The sequence below is a fragment of the Nerophis lumbriciformis genome, linkage group LG02 (assembly GCF_033978685.3).
Source record: "Nerophis lumbriciformis linkage group LG02, RoL_Nlum_v2.1, whole genome shotgun sequence".
NCBI classification, from domain to species: Eukaryota; Metazoa; Chordata; class Actinopteri; order Syngnathiformes; family Syngnathidae; genus Nerophis; species Nerophis lumbriciformis.
The window spans coordinates 16,543,566-16,569,648 of NC_084549.2; the positions used below are offsets into that span (position 1 = coordinate 16,543,566).

Here is a 26,083-nt window from a genome sequence, read left to right on the forward strand (position 1 = left end):
TATATAAATAATAATGGTGGGCCGCTATGACCAAAAATGCAAGGGACATTTTTTGGTCCCAGTCCAGTATATGCTAAGCTATTGGAAAGAAGAAACAATTAAAAATTAGCTTTTGTGTTTTGGATGACAAAGCAAATAGTTGTTAGCGTTATATCTAATATAACTCTTTGATGAATTCATTTAATTTTCAGAACATGTCGAGGACCAATAAAACACAGCTTTGGGCCGAAAATGACCACCTGACCACACTCTGGACAGCCTTGACATAACACTAAAAGGGAAAAAATATATAATAGAAAAAAAATAAACATTTCTTTTTAGAAGTTAAAATTTTACAATATACAGGTAAAAGCCAGTAAATTAGAATATTTTGAAAAACTTGATTTATTTCAGTAATTGCATTCAAAAGGTGTAACTTGTACATTATATTTATTCATTGCACACAGACTGATGCATTCAAATGTTTATTTCATTTAATTTTGATGATTTGAAGTGGCAACAAATGAAAATCCAAAATTCCGTGTGTCACAAAATTAGAATATTACTTAAGGCTAATACAAAAAAGGGATTTTTAGAAATGTTGGCCAACTGAAAAGTATGAAAATGAAAAATATGAGCATGTACAATACTCAATACTTGGTTGGAGCTCCTTTTGCCTCAATTACTGCGTTAATGCGGCGTGGCATGGAGTCGATGAGTTTCTGGCACTGCTCAGGTGTTATGAGAGCCCAGGTTGCTCTGATAGTGGCCTTCAACTCTTCTGCGTTTTTGGGTCTGGCATTCTGCATCTTCCTTTTCACAATACCCCACAGATTTTCTATGGGGCTAAGGTCAGGGGAGTTGGCGGGCCAATTTAGAACAGAAATACCATGGTCCGTAAACCAGGCACGGGTAGATTTTGCGCTGTGTGCAGGCGCCAAGTCCTGTTGGAACTTGAAATCTCCATCTCCATAGAGCAGGTCAGCAGCAGGAAGCATGAAGTGCTCTAAAACTTGCTGGTAGACGGCTGCGTTGACCCTGGATCTCAGGAAACAGAGTGGACCGACACCAGCAGATGACATGGCACCCCAAACCATCACCCAACCATGCAAATTTTGCATTTCCTTTGGAAATCGAGGTCCCAGAGTCTGGAGGAAGACAGGAGAGGCACAGGATCCACGTTGCCTGAAGTCTAGTGTAAAGTTTCCACCATCAGTGATGGTTTGGGGTGCCATGTCATCTGTTAGTCAGCCTTGATATTATAGGAAATATTTTATTTTATGGGGAGTGTTTTTTGAACGAAACAATTTGAATTATACGTCATTTGTAATAATTTAGTTGGAGTATTCACCCAAATATGACCGCGTACTAAAAAAATCAAAGGATAGTGGAACTATTTTTCTTTTTTTTTGTAAAAGGGCTACTAAAAAGTTAGATGTGAATTTCAAGCATTGTATTATCAATGTTTTTTGTTTATTCCTGCATTATGCCACAGGCCAATTATGAGGGAAACATGTAATAAAAACGTTCATAATATTATGGGGAAATAAGTAGATTTATGAGAATACAGTTTACAGTGAAGAAAACAGTTGTATTTTTTTAAGAACAAATTTGTAACATTACAAGACATTTTCTTAATTAATGCAAGAATAAAACTAATACTGAAATATAGTCATGATAAAACCCCAGCCAAAAATGCGCACATTTTACAAGAAATAAAATTGAGGGGGAAAAAAAAGAGTCAAGAAATCAGACATAAAAGTCATCCATTTTTATATCAGCTGCAGCAAAAATACATCCTTCCTAACACAAACATGTCATTGCTGGGATTACCACAAATAAAGCACTCTTCTCTTTCTAATATACAAAAAAAGAAATAAACTTTAAATAGCAAGTGTAGAGAACAAACACATTCAAGTTTGAATATTTGGTGGACTGTTGCGGATGGTCTACATTTAGGATGCGGCGCACAGCTCTTAAATAACAATAATTAAAAAGACGGAAAAACAAGATGCTCGTGTACTGTACATGGAAGGGTTTCCAAAGAAAAATGACCAGGATAAAATAACAGTGCTGATAAAAATGTTATTTCTGTTTTCCTTTGACCATCTTAAGTCAGTTACTAGAATGGAAGGCGTCACAATATATAAAGTTGTATGGTGCAACATGGAATGTGCCATTAATGCTCGACAGCAGTTTTAAAGTTAATGCATACTTCCTGTAGGGGGGGTGGCAGAGGTCTTTGTGGCAGAAGTCAGAAAATACATGAAATGAGTGATAACAGGATCAGTTTGAAGATGCACAGTCCCTTTAAGGGGAGCTAAAGAGTAATAGAGAGAAATGTTCTTAGCCACAAGTTCCAACACACATTGTTGGAGCTGTGCACCAAAAGCACTGCTAAGAAAGATGGCTCCACAACAGAAAAACAGTTCCTGCACTCTAGTCACAAACTCTGCGCTCTTGACTACGGTCTGAACCTCCTCGGGCTTTCAAGAGTCCTAAAACACAAAACTCTGCCCCAAAAGACCTCCCTGGTGGGCTTCTTTAGTAGTAGATCACGGTCATGTACAAAGTACTGTACTTCACCAGCAGGGGAAACAAACACACGGTCTTGGCTAACACTTGTTTAAATATCCTTCTGCAACTTAAATAAAAGGTAATGCTGGAAAAACACCGGTCAGCTACGTTAGGTCGACTCCAAGGCGTTCTTTGCATACGCTCGGGAAAACCAAATGAGGAGAGTTCACATTTAATATAGACATTCTTTGAACTTTATAAATAAGGCACCTGGTCAGAGCAGTCCCATGATCACTCGGCTGTGATTGGAAGGCGGGCCGGAGACTGCAAAGCTTTTATCTCACGAGAGAAAAAAATATGGAGGGACAATTACTTAGTGTCACTTTGAAGCCACACACCCGTAAATGTGGTTCTTCATTTGCATTTAAAAAAAAAAAGAAAAAAAAGGTTTTTGTCCCTGAAGCAGCAAACAATCTTGCCTGCACCTTTTGTCAACGCTTTACCAAAGCATTTGCATACTGAAGTTCATTGTTCGGTCGGGACTTCCTTCTGAATGTATTCCAGATAAAAGTGATAAAACAAAGGAGTCAGATACACTGTGACATCCGGGTGCGTTTAGCAGGCGGCGCTAGGAGTTCCTGAGCTCTCGTACGCGACCGCATGGCGTCACGATTTGTCTTCACATCAGCTTTTCTGGTGACTCCCTCTGCCTTTTTGGTGGACTTAAGAGACACATGCTCCTTCGCCATCTTGGACGTCTTCGTCACGGGAACGGAGCCATCGTTTGATGCTGCCTTCATATTTCTCTGGGATCTGGTCAGCACTTGGTCAGGAGCACTTGGAAGCTTCACCTCTGCCTCGGGGGCTTCTTGCACACCTTTCATTTCTTTTCTGTCCGGCGATTCATTTACTTGATTTTTAACAGCGTTGACTTTGTTCACAGTGGGCTTTTCTGCATCTTTGTCTACTTCTGGTGTCTTTTTGTCTGCTTGACTTTTTGATGCATCAACCAGAGAATTCAGTCGCTGCGAACACCTCTTGACTGGAGGTGCGTCCTGAGCCTTGACAGCTTGAAGCCTTGTAGACTTTCTTCGAGCCAATGTTCTCCTGCCTGCTATTTTTTTTGCTTTCACTTGTTTAGCGACAGGAAGGGGTAATTTTGGTGCCTTCTGAGATGGATTGACTGCTGACTCAGAAGCAGGTTCTCTGGTCGGTATTTTTAAACTTTTAGCTTTTAAGTTTTGAGAGACACCTTTCATTCTAACATTGGTTTGCTGGACATGCATCTTTTCCCGAATATTGGAGTATTTCCTCAAAATCCTGGCACTAGCCGGATTCTTTGGCTTAGCAGGACCTTTCTGGGATTCGTTAGTTTGCCCCTTAGCGTCAACTCTGGCGTGCGTCTGATTGGTGGGAGCAGTGCTGGGAAGTTCTTGCCTCTCTTTGCCTTTGACCGAGGGGGTTCCCTGCTCCAGCGTTTTGGCTATAAGTTTCTGACTTTTCGGGTTGCTCTTTACGGGAGAGGCGATGGCAAACTTTTTCAAGTGTTTCTTCAGGCGTTCCGCCTGTAAGCTTGGAAAAACGCCCTGAGAGATCCCCGATGCACTAGATGAACTGTGGAAGCACAGCTGAGTTTCTGACGGAAGACGTGTGTTTATTTTCTTAACGATAACAAGAGATTGGGTTTCTGTTGATTCTAGGAACCAGCGACAAATACTAGAAAGATCTAAGTCTTGGCTGAAGAGCATTTGCACTGGTGAATACTTCTGTGGTTCTAAAGTCTTTGGCTTGCGGGCCCTGCGTTTACTTTTCCATATGGCGGCTTGTCTGTCTGATTTGTTTTTATATTTTGTTGCTGGCTGACCATCTCTGTCCATTTGCAGCCAGCCTTTCTGCATCTTTTCATATTTGAGGTTTAAGTTAGTCAGCAGCAGTTGATTTTTTTCTGCAGTCAGTTCCTTCAAGAATGTATTGGTTTGTCTGGGCGGCTTTAGTCTCTGTGAAATAACAGGGGAGGCGGGACTACGAGGCAGAACAGATGCAGCAAATGATGGAGGTGACTTGATATGAGTTGTTCTGGTAGGTGACACCACCTCAGTGTTATTTCCAAATACAGGGAGAGCGCTTGTAGAGGGCAAAGACAACCTTTGGGATCGCAAAGATAGCTTTTTGTTGTCAGGTAGCGGTGACTGAGGGTCTGGTTGTTGGGACGTATCGGCTTTACTGCTCTCACTCCTCAGTGGCATTCTTGTGGGCTTGTCAACTCCAGGTGAACATGTAGAACTTCCCTCTAAAGATACTGCATTTGTTTTTTGTTTCTCTGGTGATGGTTCCATTATGAGGACCCGTTTTCCTCTTAATGGTGTCATCCTTGTCTGCATTTTAATCTCATCTTCTATTGGGCTTGATAAATCCGTGTCAAGCTGATGAGTCTCGTTTTTACTTTCTTCTACAGCCACCTGTGAAGATCTTAATGTTTGTTTAACCAAGATACTTTGGACTTCTTCTGAAACACTGCCTGTTGATGGAGTTTTTTGACTATTTACCTCCACCTCCGTCTCTTGGACTGTGCATGGTTGAGACTGTTCTGGAGTTGCAGGTGAAGTCAAACCTGTCAAAGGTGGAGAAGGAGAAATGGGGGGCATGGCTGCAGGAGCAGGGGGTAAAATACAATTAGGAGAAGGCGCTGATAGAGACGTTTCGGCAGGTTTCTGGACGGCTGATCTTAGTTGTGATCTTAGTTGTCGTTTGGTTTCATTGCCAGAATCCACTGGATCATCTTCATGGCCTTGATTTTGGTTTTGGATTGGTTTGGATTTGGGGGAGATCTTAACTGTAGGGTTTTCAGGTATGTCAGAGGTTGCCACTGGAGGAAGTTCAGGTGTGATCACAATGGCTTCTGTAGACACCTCTGATTCAGTTGTATTTTTTTCTTGGTTCACGATCTCTGGAGAGTCGGCTTGAGCATGTTTGGGAACTCTCTGACTTTGTTTCACTGGGGTTTTAGTGGGTGATGTGCCACTGCTGTTTGATCTACGGCGCAGACTCCGGTCAGAGGCTGATATAGGTCTACCATTAACATAGCCCACGATCACCGTTTCCATTTGCTTTAACCTCTTTGGCATATTTTTCACAGTGCCTTTTTTTCTACGCCAAGGGGGTAATTCCTTCAGGAGAGAATCCATTGTCTTTGAGGAAATATCACATTCATCATCTTCTTCAAATGATGGTACAGGCAAAATACCTTCAGCATCGACAGCTGCTGTACTTTCTTGCTCACTCAACAGCTTCTCTTCGGATGGTCCTGATGTCAAAGATGTTTCATTCTCTTCAAGGTTATCTGAGAAGGTCTGCTTTTTCGGCTGAGGTTCTTGTGGCCCCTCAATGTCTGAGGCATTCTCATTTTCCTGCATCCCCTCATGTTCCATGGGTGATGGGGTGCTCGTGTGGAGGGGGAAAGTCTCACTGTCATGCAGTTTATTACATGGAATTTGAACTTCAGCTTCTTCTGTGTTGGCTTCATCTGATTGTTCTGTTGTTTGTGACACAATTGCTGTAGTAAATTTGGTTTGTTCAGGTTCAGGTTCTTCTTCCTTTTCTGCTTCAAATGTGGTCTGCACCGCAATTTCCTCACTTTGCGCTGTTTTCTTGCACTCAGAGGATGTTCCCTCCTCTAATTGGAGGTCATTTGTGCTGATAGTTGTTACTATGTTCTCAGATGGAGAGTTTACTTGAGGTTGAGGGACTTCTAACTTGTTCTGACACTGATCTGTCTGACTGGTTTCTACTATAATGTCAGCATCACTGGCTGCTACCTCTACCACTTCACCTGTCCCTGGTATCACCATTTCATCAGACTCTTTTGAGGACATTTGCTCACTTATTCTCTCTTTACATGCTCCAGCAAAAGGCCTATCCACCGGAGGTACACCTTCAGGCTTTGAAAGGATCTGTTTTGGAGTCACCAGTGTGATTAACTCTGGCATTGGATTAGGACAGTTGCCTCTTCCAGCTAACGTGCGGACCGTTTTTAACTCCCAAATTTCATCTGTGTACAAATGTCCCCTGGTGCTTTTCCGGGCATTGCGGCGGGGAAGCAAGTTACGCTGTTGTTCTTTAAAGCACTCGGTAATGGGTTTGTCAATATAAACAATGTCACAGTTGCCTAGATCTGGATCAACCATCCTATAAGGAGCGTGTCGAGTCTGTTGCTGATTGGCTGGCCGAATTGTCTTCCTGGCATTTCGTGGTGGAGTTACAGTAGTAGCATCAGGAAGCGAATATTGTTTCATTGGTAAATTTTTGTTGTGCCAAACAGCTCCTCTCTGTCTAGCAGGATGCGAGTGACTGAGAAGATTTTGTTTTTTCAGAGAGGAGCTTAGTCTAGCGCTATGAGTCTCTGTTCTGTTGGGTAAATTGGAGTTATTTTGTCGGGCCTCCGAAGTACCAGAGTCAGACGAAAGTGAGGTGGTCAGCACACAAGATAACTTTTTACCAGCAGCAACATTACTGCTTTTCATTATTTTCATCTTAAGAGGAGCATGGTCACACGGACTGCTACCTGACTGGGGGCTTTGAAGATCCAACACAGGGCTAGAGGAAACAGACGTTGGCGATAGAAGTGCAGTCATGAGAAGGTTTTCAGTGACACACTTGCTTTGGGTAGGACAGGACATATCCAGGACTTCAGATTTCGGTGTCGATTCCAAGGGAAACCTAAGCTTCAAGCATGACTTCTCAGGTGTGAGCGGGTAGGAGCTGGTTGTTCCCTGGATTTCAAAGGCGGAGTTATTAGTTTGCAGTGTCTTGGAAGCCGCCAGTGCCTTGACCTCAGTTTGCAGGAAACCTATGGCGTCAACAATCTGTCTCTGATGATGGCGGCAGAGTTTGGCCATGAACTGTTCCAGTGTTGAGGTGGACTGCAGTTCTTTTGCCATTGCAATAGGCAAGACCGTATGCTCACTGAAGGGAAAACAGAAAAGAAAAACAGGTAAAAAAAAAAAAATTAATAAAATAAATGGAAAAAATATATATTTATATATGTGGAAAACAAACATCTGTAGTGTAAGTTTAGTAAAATACCACAGACATTTAAGGTTTATATTGCATATTTATTAAAAGAATAAGTGATTTTTTTAAATTCAATTTAAATCCAGTGAATTTGACCAAATACATCATTACAATTAATACATGTTTCTTCTTTGCACACTGCCATATATTGTTACATTAAGAAAATCCTACACATGCACAGGACATCGACTTAAAAAACAAGTTTTTTTTTAATCACTTGAAAGAGCAAATACATAGGGGCAAATATAGAATACATACATAGTGTCAAGTTGTTGTGTCGTCCAAAGAAAAGAAAAAAAAAAAGTGTTTTTCCAATTCCATTTAACTCAAATGACAAAACAAAAATAGGAAATGGATATATTCAAAAATATGTGTGTGTCATAAATAGGTCTATATTAAATCACATGTAAGTGGTAATTCATCTAGGTTTGCTGAAGTTGTGGCAGCGAGGTAATCTGGATTCCTGAGACCCTTGCAAAATAGAATGCTACAAATATTCTTATTGTAAAAATGTACAACTCGATACATATATGTGGCTACAGCTGTAATCTTGGCAGAATATCGACTTCTCTGTGCACAAGGCATGAGTTTGGGTTGGATGTTAGGTTTACCCTCTTTGTGAACTCTTTAGTTTAAGGACAGTCAATTATTCCTCGCCTGTTTTAAACAGTGTTGACTAGAGCATGTTAACAAACAACTGTTGCTTGCAGCTGTGATAATGACATTCATTGTCTAAAACTTTATAAAAACCAAAAAGGAGAAACTGTGTATTTCTTTTTGAGTATTGTATGACAAAAATATTACACATGTACATTTTAGGGATTCAAAAATAGTTTTGAGAATAAAAATAAGAATTGCCTAAGTGACAATGTTTTCTTTTTCAGTCCCTGCTCGAAAAACCAAAGGAATAAAGAAGAGTACCTGAATTCTTAACGGTATCATCCCTGAAGGTTTATCTCGCCATTTAACTATACAGCACAGTCATAAGGACACCACAAGCATGCCTTTTCTTACACCGTAACATAAATAACAGTTATTAAATGCAGACGCAAACCACATTGCATTTCAAGATTACGGATGTGTTGGAACTTATCTCCAAAGTTTCTTAGGACTATACATTAAGGATAAAAATATTTGGACAATTACAGACTATGAATGCATTTTATCCTGAGTGACCGACCCATTGCACAGATTCTGTTTAGCAACATTGAAGGTTCACTGTTCTTAACACACTTAACAATAATTAATCAGTATTTCCAAGATCACACAACCTTAGTATACATCAAACTTCTCACATGTCATAACTCACTCATGCAAAACACATTTAATATATATATATATACACATATTTTTTTCTGTTAACTATGCATTTTAACAAATATTTGAGCAATGCCGTTTATTATTTCAATATTGTATCTTTGAGCACAATAAATAGTGACAAGACAAAACATTTGTTTGTACCAATCAGATATACTTTATCGATCACATGAAAGATCATCACTGATCTTTGAGATTATCGAGTTAACCATACATTTAAAATCATATCTATGTCTATGAGCACATATTCTTTATTGAATCCATACATTCATTGATTACTGAAGTAATGATAAATCTATTCTTTTTTATAAAAAAAAATAAATGCTAATATATTTTGTACTGCACCTAAAGTAATAACCAGGAGATTTGACTGAGTTTAAAACTCAAAAATGTTTTTGTAGTGATATCTCAAACTTCTCATTTTTGTCCATAAATGGAAGTATAATCAAAGAACTAAGAGCTCAAGTTATTTTCAAACTATGTTATATCAATTAGAGCCCTAAGAATAGTAAAGGGACTTTTAAACAGTTGTGACAATAGCAGAATGTAATGTAAGTCGAGGTAGTCAACTAGTAGATTTGCGGGCACATTTAGAACGTTTGCCCATTTACAAACCAAAATGCACGCATGTATTTATGCCTTATATGATTGCAGATGGCATCAGATTTATACATACAATGGTAAAATCACTATGTGTTAGTTTTTTTAAATACGGTATATATTTAAAGAAATGTAGAAAACATTTTTTTTAATCTGATGGTCTTCTATCATATAAGGCAATCTTATCTAAACATTGATAGTTGAAAATGCTTTCAACTAAATATGGGCCTCACATATAATTTGAGGATTGTCGATGCAACAGTAATTATGTTCTCTCAAATTAAATGACTTGTAGGATGACGTTTGTTTTGATAGTTATCCATATAGGTTGCGATGTGTGGTAGAGGTTAATGGTTTGGTTCATGGAACACCTCAAAACAGTAAGTTAAATGTACCAAGTTGTTTCGGAACATTTAAACAACAATGTGTCCATAAAAGCCTGCGAGAATGGCTACATATGTCGTACATACCTTGATAGAAGAATAGTATTTCTTTAGTGCCCTGAGATATACGTGATAATGCACACTACAAGTATCCCGGTAGATTAAAAAACATGTTCTATCAAGTATAACAAACTAAATATTACATGAAAACAACCAAACTGATAATAAACTACAGTCGGTTTATGACAAAAGCCTCTGTACAGTGTTTATAAAGTTAGCGGTTTCAAGGGCTTAACTTGAGCTTGGGTATCGCCACTCAAAACATATCTTAAGGAAGGGCAAAAGGCAACCGTCATGTAAACTGATACCTGCGCCAGTTTCTTAATTGTACATGACAGGAACCTGAAGTACTGCAACCAGATAAAACATTTAAAGGAAAATAGAGAGTTCACATTACTGGCACTAAATGACAACATGAAAAAAATACCTGAATGTATTGTTCCCTAAATTATTGTGTACCAACTGTCAACTATGTACAGTTGAGTGTAGCTCTGTTATGTCTGCCAAGCAATTAGTGTATACGAACTATTCATGAACAATAAATTGTTGCTTCCTTCTGCCTTAGAGAAGAGGCATCCAGGACAAATTCGAACCTGAACTGAGCCCCAGTCAATCATGTAAGTGGTTTTGAAGGCTTATGCTGGCACTGAAATGCTACTGAGAGTTAAGGTAAGCTATGAAGACATTTGAAAGTAGCGCACATACTGTCACTCAGACAACCTGAATTATTGTCTTGTCTATCGCCTTTGAGGTGACATAAGAGAAGGCAAGTGTTTTTGAAGCTTAGGAGTAAGTGAGGTATACCTGTATATAATATATTAGTGGACAGTGAATCCGCTATAGGATTAAGACAAATCCTGCATCCAAACCTGAACTAAACCTGAGGCGTGAAGGCATTGAGAATAAACAATTACCATTCATATAGCACAGTAAATGCATACATATAAAAACCTGTTGTGCTTGGTATATATTACTTGACAAATGGTGTAATCCACTTTACATTTTGGTTCCAGGAAATGAAAACAACAGATTGGATACTATACCGCGGAGAACCAACGCATGCTTTGCGTACATTAGCCTTTAAACATACAGTTTGTCATTAAATCTCCAGTGCATTTGAAAAACAGTGACTTGAACTTTCAGTCAGTCAGTCATATACAAAACACAAATAATGATTCTAATCATAAATATAAAGCATGCATACAATGCTTTGAGCATTATTTACAGGACCGATATATACAGGTGAAATATGTGGCGAGCTCTGAACAGTACTGTCAGTATACACCGAGGGGCGCCACTTGGTTAATGTTTCTCTCAATGCAATAAAATCAAAATGTATGCAACCTTCAAAGTGGAACCTATAAATAAAATAAATACACACATACACACTAATATAATATTCAAGTGCATAGAGACCATTAAATGTTAAAAACAGATGCCCATGAACATTGAATTACACTAAAAGTATTAATGGCCAAATGTAAGCCATATAATTAACTAATCTGGAATTTTGGTGTTAAGGGTATAAAGGCAACAGTTGCCTTGGTAAAAATGTGTTTGTACAGTTGTTAGACAAAATTAATTTGGTGAAAGACTTCCATCATGCAACCCGCTTCCGTTCTCGGTGGATGAGCTCTCTCTTTCCTCAGAGATGGCCTGGAGTTCTTCACTCTTTGGGAAATGAGAAACACACTGCTCATCAAGCGAACTAATGAGCCGCAGTTTCTTTTTCGGGGGATGTTTCAGGGTCCCCAGGCGCTCTTTAACCTTGTACTCCAGGGTGCTGTGGGGAATACCATAGATGGACTGGGCTTTGGATACACTCATTTTCCCACCCATCACCACCACTATGGCTTCCTCCAGCAGCTCCGTGTTGTACTGTCGGTAGCGACCACGTTTCTTCCTCGGCGGTTTGTTTCCTAGGTCAGACTCGGAATCCAGGGGAAAGTTTCGGTCTGTGTCGCGAGGCCAAAAAACACCATTGCTCTTTTTGCGGGAATACAGCTTCTTACCCAGACTGTTCTCACAAAGTAAACCTGAATTTTCAATTTGGAGGGGATCCCAAGCAGCGTCTGTTCCTGCGGCCAAACTCCGCACTTGGGGGATCTTGAGGTCAATGTTGGAATGATAAAGGGAGGCGCTGTGGTCTTGGCAGGCATCCTGGTGCTTTCCTTTATTGTAGGACAAGGACTTTGAGAAGAGCCCGGCAGCTTGCAACAACCTGGGAATGTCTTTAAGGTGCTCACTAGCTTCACTGCTGGCTTTGAGTTTGAGGAGTGCACCAAAATGAGCTTTGGAATTCCAGGCACCGAAGCCGTTTTCGCAGAGGTCAGTGGGTGTGATGCTGCGGTTATGGCTGAGAGGTGACTCTGGGTTGCTTTCCAGACCAACCTCCTCTTTGATGTGCAGAGAGTACGCGAAAGATGAGGAGGGCTTATAACGGGCGGAGTGGCCGATATTCTCCCTCCTCCTCCCATCCTGTCCGTCCGCGCTCAAGGATCGCCTGATTGGATGGAAGGAAATTGGGTGTAAGCAGAGCTTGCACAGTGTCTTTCTCTCTGTTCTAAAAGGAGGATGGGTTGGGGAGGGGAGAATGTTGGCCACTCCTTTATTATATGACCTAACTTTGGTAACATCACTCACTTTTGCCTTAAATGACTGGATGGTTGTTTGTGAGAACAAAAAAAATGGGACATTTGTTTGATTGCTTACAAATTTTGCAACAACAAAACAACAAAAATGAAAATAAGATTGTGACAAAAACACAAAACGTAAAACCAACAAAATATAGAAAATCAGTAAATGTATTTGGCAAAGCTAGAAAGAGGGCATAGGGGGTGTGCAGTAATTTTCATCAGTGTCAAGAAGCTTAAGTTAGCTAGATACTTTATTTATCCTTAAGGAAAGTCTTAGCTAATTTTTAGTTAGTGCACAAAATGACAAATTCAAGAATAGGTTTTGACATTTTGTGTGTGACGTTATCACTGAACAAGCTCCGCAATAAAAGAGTAAGCTAGCAAAGGGTATGTGTTTGTGTCAAACTCAAAGCCTAATTAACAGAATGTGGATACACAAAATGAGGCGGGGAGTTACATTTTCTTGAATCTGATCATATGCAGCAAACATATAATAAGTTGAAGAAATACAATTTGAGAAGGGTGGCATCAAGAGGCTTTTTTCTCTAAGTAAGTCGGTTTCACAAATTGTTGTTGACAAAAAAACTTTTACCTTTACCCTTCTTCAAACTGATTTAAAAACCCTCCGTGCGGGATTTTTGGAGCATTTTAATATTAAGATTGTTTCACGTAATAATTTTGCATCTTGTACATGAAGGTCATAGTGTAAATTATGACAGCTAAATAGAAAAATAATTAATTAATTAATTAATTAATATTTAGCTCATGTGACTGTTTCAAGATCAAAATACTCTTACACACAAACTAATTGAAGTGCCAGTTGCAACACCAATGAACAATTTAATAAACTGCACAATAGACCATTACATAATGTAATGGAGTGCATAGATAGTAGTGTTGTTCAAGCAACAGAAGGAAATAGAACGTTTGTTACAAGTATAAATGCCCGTTCTGTTGCATTTTGTGTTAGTATAACTACATTTCAGGTACATGTCAAAACCTTTATAATGATTTTCAATATGATGTGACAGAACAAAATAGGAGTGGAGACTGATGAAGGCAAAAGAAAAGGTTTCTTACCTCTTGATTGTAGATACCTTAGAAGAAAGGCATGGACTGTTGCTGGGCAAACTGCTGCTATGGCGACTCTTTTTGATGGACAAGTCAAGGACTCCCTCTGTTAAAAATGAACACATAACTCAGTTTAGATTGAATGTTCATGCAACTGCCTCTTAGGTAAATATTTAGTTTCACACTACCTTGCTCAGTGGGCTCAGACGGGGGTTTTTTGACTGTGAGATCAAGAGGGGCGTCCTGGTCCGCCATGAGGAGCTTGCTGAGGACGGGGTTGTGGCTATGTGCAGGCCTCGCCACCACGGCAGAGGGGCTGCTGGGTGGAGCCCCAGAAGTCACGGCTGGGGTCTGCGGGCTTTGGTCCGAGCTTGGCTTGGTTTCTGAACCACTATCCTGAGGAGAGCTGGTTTTTGAGGTATATTCGGTGGCAAACTGTCGGATCATTCTCTGGAGGATCTCTCGCGCCACTACTGGGATGTGTGGGTCGGAGAAACTTGGCACATCTGAAAAGTGACATTTTATCATTAGACATAGCAACTAACAACAATTTGAAATTATTTTAATAAGCCCATTTTGGGTCTCCTAAAAAAAAAAAAAAAGCAGAGATATAGACCACCACAACGTATCCTACTCAACACAGTCTATTTAAATAGGATATATGTGTATGTATAGTAAATGACCAGAAACAGGTTGTAAGAATAACTCTGTGTCCTACCGCAAGATTTTTGGGGGAGGAAAATATGATTAAGCACAGCAGACTAGCAGAGTAGTACAAAGTTATGGTCAATATTCACGCGGGGGTGGCTGGAGCCTATCCTACACCCTGGACAAGTCATCACCTCATCGCAGGGCCAACACAAATAGACAACATTCAAACCCACACATTAAAATTTAATTTGATAAATGTTTGTACATGTTTAAATCAATAGCAATGCTAATTTTTGTTAGCCGGTTGACAGGCTCGTCCATTGTATGTTAGCATTAAGCTTGCGGCATAAGAGCCAAATTTTATTTTGTATAATTGCATTGTTTTTGTTTGTTTATACTAAGCTGTATATTTCACATGATACCTCCATGTGTGTGCACTTTGTGTGTATATTATGGTACTTTCATTTGCGCGTGTAGTGTGACAGTAACTTCATTGTGGAAACTATCCATAAACAACCTCAATTTGGACGTTTTTCATCTCTGATTTGAAGACTGTTTACCTATTTGTGTAAAGTTAATTCCTACATTCGGGGAGGGCAGAATATTTTATGTAAATAAACCAGGGGTGCATAAAGTGCAGCCGGTGTTACATAATTGTTTTTGAATAAACAGCAAATAAAAAAATACAGCAAACAATAAAAATATATGTTGATACTATTGACACAAATTTGTCTTTAAATATATGTACATTTGATTAGCCTTTAAAAAAAAAATATAAAGGCAATTATGAAAATGTATGACATCAAAGTGACACAGCCACAAATAGATTGGAAATCTGTGCGAAACACTGATTACATAGTATTTGAATACCATAAAATATAACTTTATTGTCACTGCACTTCAAAAGTACAGTGAAATTTATTTTTTAGTACAAACCATTTCAAGAGCAGAATTACATTGTACAGGGTAGACAGAGTGGCGCTCGTAAAGAAGGTGGGAAAAGGTAAACATGGGGGGAGATTGAGTAAAAAAGTCAGTTGCTTCTTTTACTCTTGCACATTGTCAATGTCTTCTCTTCCTTTTTTAGGAGATGTGAACAAACCACTATGAATGTTTTCAGTGCTAAACAACTCAGTAGAAAGCAGAGAAAGAATAATCAACCATGGATGACAAAAGGATTAAAAAATGCTTGTAATAAGAAGAATACATTATAAAGAAAATGTATAGCAGAGGCAGAAAATAAGTACAAAAAGTATAAAAACAAGCTAACTAACATACTACAAACATGTAAAAAAGAATATTACAGTCAATTATTAGACAAGAACAAAAACAATATGAGAGCAACATGGGGCATCCTCAATAGCGTTATTAAAAATGGCACTAGAGATAGGCTCCAGCGCCCCCCGCGACCCCAAAGGGAATAAGCGGTAGAAAATGGATGGATAGATAAGAGGGATTACCCCCAATACTTCTTAGACGGAAACAAAAATAATGACAACATAAAGGAAGTAGTTGAAAGCTTCAATATTACTTTGTAAATATTGGAAGAAAGGATTCCAGACCCAGTCTCAATTGAGGACTAGAATGATACCAGAGAGAGAAATCCCAACTCCATGTTCCTCAATAATGTGACACAGGAGGAAATAGTTAAAATCGTGAAAAAATGCAAATCTAAGACTTCAACTGATTGTAATGGAATTGATATGGAAACGATAAAAAAGATTATTGAAGAGATTTCAGGACCATTAATGTATATTAGTAACCTATCATGTCAAACAGGTAAATTCCCAAACAAAATGAAAATAGCTAAAGTTTCACCAATTTGTAAGACTGGAGACAAACACCAATTTACAAATAATAGACCTGTTTCTTTACTTCCACAATTTTCTAAAATCAGTGAAAAACTGTTCAATAACAGATTAGAGAGTTTCACAAACAAAAATAGAATACTCGCTGAGAAGCAATATGGATACAGAGCTAATGTTTCAACTTCGATGGCTTTAATTGAAATTACAGAAGAAATGACCAATGCAATAGTGTGCGGCAGCAGTGTCGATGGATCTAACTGAAGCATTTGACACAATTAATCACAATATTTTAATAAAAAAACTAGAACGATATGGCATTAGAGGATTGGTCTTAAACTAGATTAGAAATTATTTAACGAACAGGAAACAATACGTAAAGCTAGGCGAACACACATCTACATCGCTAAATATATCCTGTGGTGTACCTCAGGGATCAATGCTAGGACCAAAATTGTTAAATTTCTATATAAATGACATTTGTAAAGTTACAAATTATTTAAAGTTAGTATTATTTGCGGATGATACAACAGCGTTTTGTTCAGGAGAGAACACACAAAAGCTAATACAAATAATAACAGAAGAAATGAACAAATTAAAAAGATGGTTTGACAAAAACAGACTATCTTTGAATCTCAGTAAAACTAAAATAATGTTATTTGGTAACAGTAGAAGAGAAAGTCAAACACAAATACAAATAGACGGAATAGAAATTGAAAGAGTAAATGAAACCAAATTTCTAGGTATAATGATTGATGATAAATTGAACTGGAAATCTCATGTAAAAAATATACAACGTAAAGTAGCAAAAACACGTCAATAATGAATAAAGCGAAATATGTTCTAGACCAAAAATCCCTTCATATTCTTTACTGCTCGCTAGTGTTACCATATCTGAGTTATTGTGTAGAAATATGGGGAAATAACTACAAAAGTACACTTCATTCATTAACGGTGTTACAAAAAAGATCAGTTAGAATACTACATAATGTTGGATATAGAGAACATACAAACCCTTTATTTATTGAATCAAAAATACTGAAATTCCATGACATAGTGAATTTGCAAACAGCTAAAATTATACACAAAGCAAATTATAACCTGCTACCCAAGAATATACAACAATTCTTCTCAAAAAAAGAGGAGGAATATAATCTTGGAGAAAAATGTAATTTAAAACATTTGTACGCACGTACAACACATAAGACCTTCAGTATACCAGTATGTGGAATTAAATTATGGAATGGGTTAAGCAAAGAAATCAAACAATGTACTAATATGATCCACTTCAAGAAACTCTTCAAACTTAAAGTGTTTACAAAGTACAAAGAAGAAGAACCATGATACACATTCTGAATTTATCTCACTAATCCATTCATTTTCAAGAAAATCTTACTCATCTCACCATATGAAATATAACTTACTTCACCAAGTATTATTTATTTATTTTTATTGTGATTAATTATGGAGTATATTGTGAATAAATTGAGAACAGGAAGTGAACAAAAGTTTTAGCAACTGTTATGTAAAAGAAAAGGTGTAGGACTTAATAAACTCTGCTTCTTTCTACTCCTTTTCGAACATGTTGAATAGAGAAACTGGAAATTGTGATGTATCATGTTGTATGCATGCATGTTCGAAATAAACTCAAACTCAACTCACTTACCTTTATTACAGAGGACTGCATTGAGAAATTCCTCTGCTTGCTTCTCTAATCTGCTGACGGTGGTCTGATCATTCACCGGGAGAGGTTTCAGCGGATCTTGGAAACTCTCCTCGCTACTTAAGCCAATCAAGTGTTCCTGTGAAGTGGTAAAATGGTTTAGGCAGGGTGCAATACGCATATACTGTATGTTTGTTTATTCAAAACACACGGAAAACAACAACAAAACATACCTTTACTTTATCTCGTCGAAAACAGCAGAACAAACAATTTTCATCAAATGACCAGTCAGACGATGATGCTACAGGCTCTAAATCTGTGGATGTAAAAAATCATGTCAAGCATTCATTAACAATAATAATAATGAAATGCCTAATGTAAGAGTCTTCAGAGTGAATGCCAATTACTAATGTGCTTCAGTAAAGGTAATCATGAGAAGTTATTTCCCAAATGCTAATATACGAATTCCACTGTATTGCATTATTTCCTGTGTAAATACAATGGATATACAGTACAATGTCCACTAATGTATCGCATAAAACATGCATTATGGAGATGTCTGGAAGATATTTGAATTTTACATGGGCTTTGTGCTGTCGAAAGAACCAGCTTGGTCTGTCTCTTGAGCTGCCTTGTTAAGAAATGTGAACGTAGAAGGGGCACCACATGGTACAGTGAAGCCGTTATTGTGATAAAGACAACTGATTGCACTCAGTACGTGTCATTGATTCATACAGTTAGGTCTGCACAGTACAATACTTACCCTTAAATATCTGTAATTCTTCTACCAGCTCTGAGCCAAACAGACCTTCAAGAATGCTCTCAAAACCTGAGGAGAGAGAGAGAGAAAAAGATTCACTTAAATCGGATCGAAAAGCTTAAAAATATATTTGTATCTTGTACCTTTTGAAGCTCATAAATTACGTGAGTGTCGTCAAAAAGAAAATAGTCAGAAACTACACATGAAAAAAAATGTCACATCCATCATTGTCTGTCTCATCTTGACAACACCTGTGTGCACCCTGCTTCAGTTAAAATACACATTATCAGCTTTCACCCTGGGTTTTTACTTCAACAGTAACATGCCCTTCATCCTCCTGTTGCCAAGCAACTGAAGCAACTACAGAGTTGCAAAGCGACTGCATACTGTAACAGTGAAAAGAAATATAGAAGTGTCAGGTGGAATGATCAAAACATTCTCCCCAGTCTTGTGAAGCGCTCCAACTGATTAGCAATCACAACAGATCAAATTAGAGAAAAGAAAAACTAAATCAAATATAGTCACCATAGATTAAAAAGCATCAACGCCTTAAAAGTGAAGTATTCTGATCCTGCACCCTCATCACAGTTTGAAAGGGCTTTGGATTTCAGTGCATTAACACTATATGTATATGCAGTACGTAATGTATGCTGACTGCTGCAGGGGACAACATAACCACTTTAAAAACCACTACATGCATCAAATCATGCGCTAAAGAGGTCACATGGCGCATCTGTCCACTGAGCCGGATGTAAAATGTGTGCATTATTGTCTACAAGACAAACAATTCTCACAAAAAAGATATGAACTAACAAGAAATGTTCATTCCATTCATCCAAAGATGTACTTACTGTAGATGTTCACAGATGATCCACTCGCTTTCCTAACTCAGTGAATTGGACCAAACGCTGTCATGTGTTAAAAATGCCCTCTCGCTGCCTCCCAACAAATTCCCACCCACTTTTTTTTCATACAGCCAAACCGAGAAGGGGAGGGTGAGGGGTGGGTGGGGGGCTCGAAGTGGTGAAACACAGCCTTGCCTTTAGCTGCAGCACGAGTCTGTTTCTGGGTTACTGCACAGGACTCAGCTGAAACCATCCAATCCTACTTCTGAAATATTTCAGAGGCAGGGCGGGAAAGTAGGTCATCCACTTTCATTTGACAGAGCAGCACCATGACATCAAACTACTCTCCAAGAATTCAGTTTCGGGCATTTAAAACTGTGTCATTGAGTAATGCCATGACTCAAAGGCATTATTAACTATTTCCTACTGGCAGATGATGGAGTGCTGTATAGGCATTTGGGTGAAGAAAATAAACACTACATACATTTATCTTTAAAGCCAAACCATTTGGGAAGCGGAAACATGTATTTTTTTTAGGCCTTTACATGTGCAGAGTATAAAATATTAATGTTGTGTTCAGCTGTTCTGCAAGCTTTACCAAGTAAAATATAAAGCAATGGCCAGGGATGAAAAAAGCATGACAAACATACCCATTCTGCTGCCTCTGCTTGAGCATGGATAATTTGCAGGTGTTCATGTTTCATATTAATTTTAGAACAGGCCAGTCTGAAATGGAGCATTTACGCTAAAGGGAGAATTGGGATGGCTTTGAAGTATAATGAAAAAATTGCAGCTTGATACGAAATCAAGCACATATTCTGTGAAAGCATAAAAAAAGTACAAATCCCAAAACAGAATACATAGAACCTCACAATATTTACAATTGATGACAACTATGAAAAAAAACCATGTCATTGAGTTAATTGGGTAATTATCTTTATTTTCACCCCATGTCTTAATTGAATTAACACGATGTCATTAAACTTTATAAACCATAATTGTTCACCATTAACACGCAAACCAACCCAAATTCACTTCCTTATTGATAGTTTGGTAGGAAAAAAATGGACTCCTATTAGGTTTTCAAATAATTTCATATATACCTCAGGTAAATATGGTTTGGTAGCCCATCAAACAGTATGAAGTTGTAAACGCAAAAGTTGAAAAAAACGGGAGCGAAAAGACGGTTTTTCAAGACCTATTAGGATTTAAACCATTCCTAACAGAGGTTGTTTTAATTAAAACAACAGAGGTAAACCCCCTCAAAGAAACACAAATTAGCTGAATATATATAAAGCCATGTTTGTGGTATACATTGACATGTAAATTAGTTATGTGTTGTTTTATCGGACACCAATCAGTATCGGACGATTTTCGGGAATTGCTGATTAATGCATTTTATTGTTGATCACAAACATCGATCCCCTCCGGCTGACACTGTATTTATTTTTAATACACCGGCTGACAAGCAGCTAGCAAATAATTATGTGTGCCCGTTGCCCAACTGTCCATTCACAGTGTGGAGCCGCTCCTATAAGCTAATAATCACCTCCACTACAGAAAATAAACTGCATTTCTAGTATCTTAAGTATCATTATCAAGGCGGTACAAATTACACACAGAGGAATAGAATAAGGAACTAGTTTAAATATTGTGTTGATATTGTTAAACTGTCATTAGCACTCACCATAAATACATTGAAAAATGTACAACTAATACATGTGATTGGTATCGGTATTGTTATCAGCCGATCACACGCATGAATGATCGGTTTTGGAATTAGCAGCACAAACCCTGAATGAAACATAAATGATAAATGATAAATGGGTTGTACTTGTATAGCGCTTTTCTACCTTCAAGGCACTCAAAGCGCTTTGACACTACTTCCACATTTACCCATTCACACACACATTCACACACTGATGGAGGGAGCTGCCATGCAAGGCGCTAACCAGCACCCATCAGGAGCAAGGGTGAAGTGTCTTGCTCAGGACACAACGGACATGACGAGGTCGGTACTAGGTGGGGATTGAACCAGGGACCCTCGGGTCGCGCACGGCCATTCTTCCACTGCGCCACGCCGCCCCTTGTATATACATCTAAAAGGATAGCAAATGTGTAAAACTTTGGCCAAAAAGCAATGAGATTACCAGTTTCCAGGTCGCGTTAATGGTGCTTATGTCTGATCAAGGTGAGCACTGACCAATCGGCCTTTTACTTGTCCTGACCTACATTTTTAATACCCCATTGAACCCAACTGTAACATGGGTTAAATCCAGATTTGGTGAGCTGGCATTGCGGCCGTGAAGGCAAATTAATGTAATCAAACAGTGACTACAGACTCGTGAATATAATTTAACCTGGTTAAATAAAATGGCGAAAGAGAATAAGTAAGGATCTTTAAAGAGATGGAACAACACAGCCTGTAGAATCTATTCAAACTGTGACAACTTGCCCCACAGCAGCACTACAGCTATAAACATCTAACTGTAGATCATGCAACACATCACAATCCTGCAGCTCAGCTTGTTTACACTCGACAAGAAAGCTAGCGGTCCACCCTTAGAAGTGGGTTAGCCACACAACAGTGTCAGAGTCAAGATGACGACCGTTCGGTTTGTCTCAAAGCCAAGTCACTCCATCCTTGTCAGTGAGCAGCCATGTTTGTTTACAGAGGTCTTTACAAACGACATTAAAATAAATATGCCAAATGCATCTACATTTTGGATGTTGCTGCTATCATTCCACTAAGACACACTGGATATACACAGGGAATATGTATCCAATTGTCAAACTGTAGCAAGGAAGTTATCTTGCTTCAATAAATATTTAAAGTAGGGGTGCAACGATTAGTCGACGTCCACAAAAATTGCTAATAAAATTTGTCGCCGACAAATATAATTGTCGATAATAGTTGGTGACATCGTCACTCGTTTTTCTAAGAGGACACAGACATACGCGAGCCAGAGCGCCCAGTAGACGTGGCCCGGGAAAAAATTAAAGTATGGGAACAATTTACCCTAGAAATGTCAACGACACAAATAACTTGCTCAGTTCGCAAAGCAGACCTTGCTTTTCATGACATGTCTAAAAAAGCAATTTCAAGCGGTGGTGTGTTGGTTCGCTTGTCTGAAGCAAACTGGGTTAAACCAAGGGAGTAGCTAGAGAAATATATAATTTTATTTTAGATCATTTGTATTCCATTTTTTTACGTAATAGAATAAACTATCACCTTAGCCGAAGACAGTCAGCTATACAGGCTATACAACCTGAGTGCATGTTTCTACGATCTAGTTATTTTAGCAGCGTGTTTGAGTTTAAAATAGAAATTGTTACCATTTGCCGGATACATTTTACATATAACAAGGTGTACAAGAAAAGCAAGAAAAACTTCTGCACAGTAGACAAACTGCACTTTTTTGAGAAAGCTAGACAACTTTGGTGCTGTTTTGTTGTTTGTTTTGCTGATATTTTAAGTGTCCTTTGTTTATTTTTAATAAAATGTATACTTTAAATGGACAAACTTTTATCAGTTATTTTTATTTTTGTAGCAGCCTAATGAGCAGCACATTTTCAGCACATTAGTTATGAATAAAGTAGTCACTATTATTGTCTTTGTTAGTTAACGCATGCCTAAAAATACCTCAAACTGAATTTAAAGGCCGATGGCTACTAAAAAAAAACACTGAATAGGTGTAAGCTTAATAATCTGACTAATCGTTAAGATAGTCAATTAGTTGCAACCACATTCAATTAAATTCAATTCAAAGTGACTCTCTGGGCAAGCATTTTTAAAAAAGCACACTTCCTTCTCAAACAAAACAGGGCAGTTAGAATAATTCATAATGTGACATTTTAGAGAAAACCAACAGCCTGTTTCTAAAATATTTTATATAAGGATTTAATCTAAATTCACAAACATTTCAAACAAACTTATGCACAAAGCTTGCTCCCAGATAATAAACAAAAGAAATGTTTCAACAAGAAAGACGACAAGGGGAAAATCTAAATCTAAATCTAATTTAGTGTTGTCAGCGCAACACTAAAAACTTTTAGCATATCAATATGCAGAGCAAAAGGATCCTTGTGGTGGTTGCCAGCTTTTGCAGCTAAAGTATGTCCGGACACAGTGTGGCGCGGTTTTGAAGTTGCCCGTCCTCTCCTCTTATCAATGAGACTGCATACACTGCATCTTACTCTTGGCAAGATTCTAATTTGTATAATGTTATTCTTTTTAGAGCAGATATAAATTGTACTTTTTATGGAATCATTTTCAGTAAATTAAATTAAGAGCTTCCCTTGTAAGAAATATTTTGGCTTGAATAGAATAATGTTTAACAAAAATGTAGCATTGCACATTTTGCATGCAAATTATCTCCAACATTGAGGTGAATAAAATGCAAACTTCAAACTTCCGCCTTGAATAACTACTTCTGTAAATAAAATTGCGCATTGAACATTGTATCCAAATAAATAATGAAGTAAAACATTGAGAGGACTATAGTTTGTTTCTGTAAGTGGATAAAGTAAACGCAGCCTTTTTCATTCACACATCTCGGGGGTGTGCAAAACGACTGCTTTAGTGATTGCTCTAGGCATTGTGCTTCTTTCTCATCATACATGACATCATCATACATACTAGGTGTAAATGATTTCACCATAGTAAGCAACTTTTAGCCCTGTAGTTTTTTTTATTGTTGCGTCTTGTTCGCCTCGTAAAGAGTTGCATTTCCCGCACTCGGCTGCAGGCTTCGGTTTCACATGCTGGAATAAGTTAGTTGTGCTGATACCTTTTTGAAACAAACTTTGCAGTCACTTGTTCCACGCCTGTTGCCGTAAAACCAAAGTACTGACAACACCTTTTTTTTCTTGGGAACAAATGTCTCGCTCGTTAGCGTTAATATTAGCCATGTTTTGCTGTGAGTGCAAAACATGGCCAATGAACTTGAAACAAGAAAAAAATGGTTCTAACATTATTTTAACAGATACTGTTAAAATAATGTTAGAAAATGGTTCTCCCATGGTTAGTTAGAACCAAACCTAGAACTAACGCTTAGAGAACATTAATGCCACATTTTACAACAGTCGGTTTTACTTTATTTTGATTTAAAAAAATGTATACATGTTATTTACAATCACAAGTGTCTAAAAGGGCTTCGCAAACTCACAATGACATCCCCTGATCTTAACCCACATATGGGCAAGGAAAAACTCAAAAGGCCCCAGCTGGGGAAAAAGAAGTAACCTTGAGTGATCAGCACTAATGCATGTCGAGTGGGTATAATTATATGAATTTGAATTAAATTAAATAGATATTGTGGGAGTCCAGTCCCTTGGGAAGCAAAAAGATAGTCATAGGAAGATATTCTTCCAGGCCCAGCGAGGGCAGTTACAAATACGTAAATAATTGATATTTGGACATTTGTCCATCGATTCTGAATCCCCCACGTTCCAATCATGATGCCTTGGAGAATTTATAATTTTTCCCACCTCAAGTTACCACGTACGTCAACAGCCAAAGAATAACATTTTGTAACGTGTAACTCATTTTGAAATAGTTCTAATATGATTTTTAAGACAAATAATACTAGTGATATATATTGTTATTGCAAGAAGTTTCAGTTTATATCATAATATGGATTTTAGGCCATATCTCTTTACTTGGGATGTTAATTAAGCTGATATTCTTTATTAGACAGGGCAAAAACCTGTCAAAAGATTAGTTGTTAAAAAATTACTCTTTAGTGACAGTACTAAATTATACCATTATCATTACTTAATTTTTTTCATACACATACTGTTTCTAAATGTTAGAAACACAGATAATTCACTGCCTTGAATAAATGTGTCCATGTTTTCCCCCCCAAAAGTATAGCAGCGTTGAAGATTTTTAAGTTATGCTAATCACGTCCAAAAACGGAGTTCTTATCATGCTATGGATTGCTCCCTTCTTCCCCATGTATGACCCACCCTTCTGCTCATGCTGCTGAGGGCGTACAGTGCTGCATCAACCCCCACTCAGCCCATCCCCCACTGTAACTACTGTACACATACAGTACAACAACTCATGCTTGCAGAAGAGGAGCTCCCTCTGCTCAAATCAGCGTCGAGCCAAAATAGACCACTGCTAAATCTGCCATCTTTCCTCCCAAAACGCTTGGACAGCAATGATGCTTTTAATAATTTAAGACTGTAAGGCATCATGTTTTATAAATGCTGCACTATTCAGATGTTAGTGTTAATTTTGCATGTCAGTGAGGTAACCGAGCAACATTCCTTTACAGTTGAGATAAAAAGGAGGATGATGAAGGATAGGACATTTGTATGAATGGGCTGAGCAACAAAGCATGAATGTTTTCCTCAATCTCAAAGAGATCGACCCGAGTACTTAACCATCATGCAAGCTTTAATAATACACAGGTATATGAAAGGTTACACGTTCTGTCCATAGAAAATACTGTATTGTCTAAAAAACAGGCAAGAAGCAGACAGTTTTGAGCAGTGAAAAAAAAATGGAGCATTGTTACTTAAGATGATGTGATTCAGCTTGACATTGAAATGGTGCAATACTCCACAAACTTGAAACGACAAAAAAACATGATTTAGGTCAAATATAATATACCATTGTGAAAGGAACACCCTTAAGATTGTTAATGGTGTTTTCTGATAAATATTAACATGGTGGGGGGGGAATATGAAGGCCAAAAGCCCATTAGGAGTCTACTG

General features: G+C 38.1%; 1 protein-coding gene across 3 annotated transcripts in view; it reads right to left on the reverse strand.

The window, feature by feature from the left end:
* Window positions 1-1,735: 1,735 nt before the first annotated feature.
* LOC133594592 (ligand-dependent corepressor) overlaps window positions 1,736-26,083 on the reverse strand; it is a 46,079-nt gene continuing 21,731 nt past the window's right edge. For 2 of the 3 annotated variants that reach the window (XM_061947532.1, XM_061947453.1), the window contains exons 2-7: window positions 18,516-18,581; window positions 17,986-18,068; window positions 17,756-17,891; window positions 13,822-14,139; window positions 13,643-13,739; window positions 1,736-7,458 (exon numbers count right to left, since the gene is read on the reverse strand). In XM_061947532.1, coding sequence (XP_061803516.1) covers window positions 3,084-7,458; window positions 13,643-13,739; window positions 13,822-14,139; window positions 17,756-17,891; window positions 17,986-18,068; window positions 18,516-18,581 — 5,075 coding nt within the window. In that variant the 3' untranslated portion in view covers window positions 1,736-3,083. Of the gene's footprint in view, window positions 7,459-7,598; window positions 12,430-13,642; window positions 13,740-13,821; window positions 14,140-17,755; window positions 17,892-17,985; window positions 18,069-18,515; window positions 18,582-26,083 lie in introns of those variants that run through there. The other variant, XM_061947608.1, reaches the window with a different exon arrangement.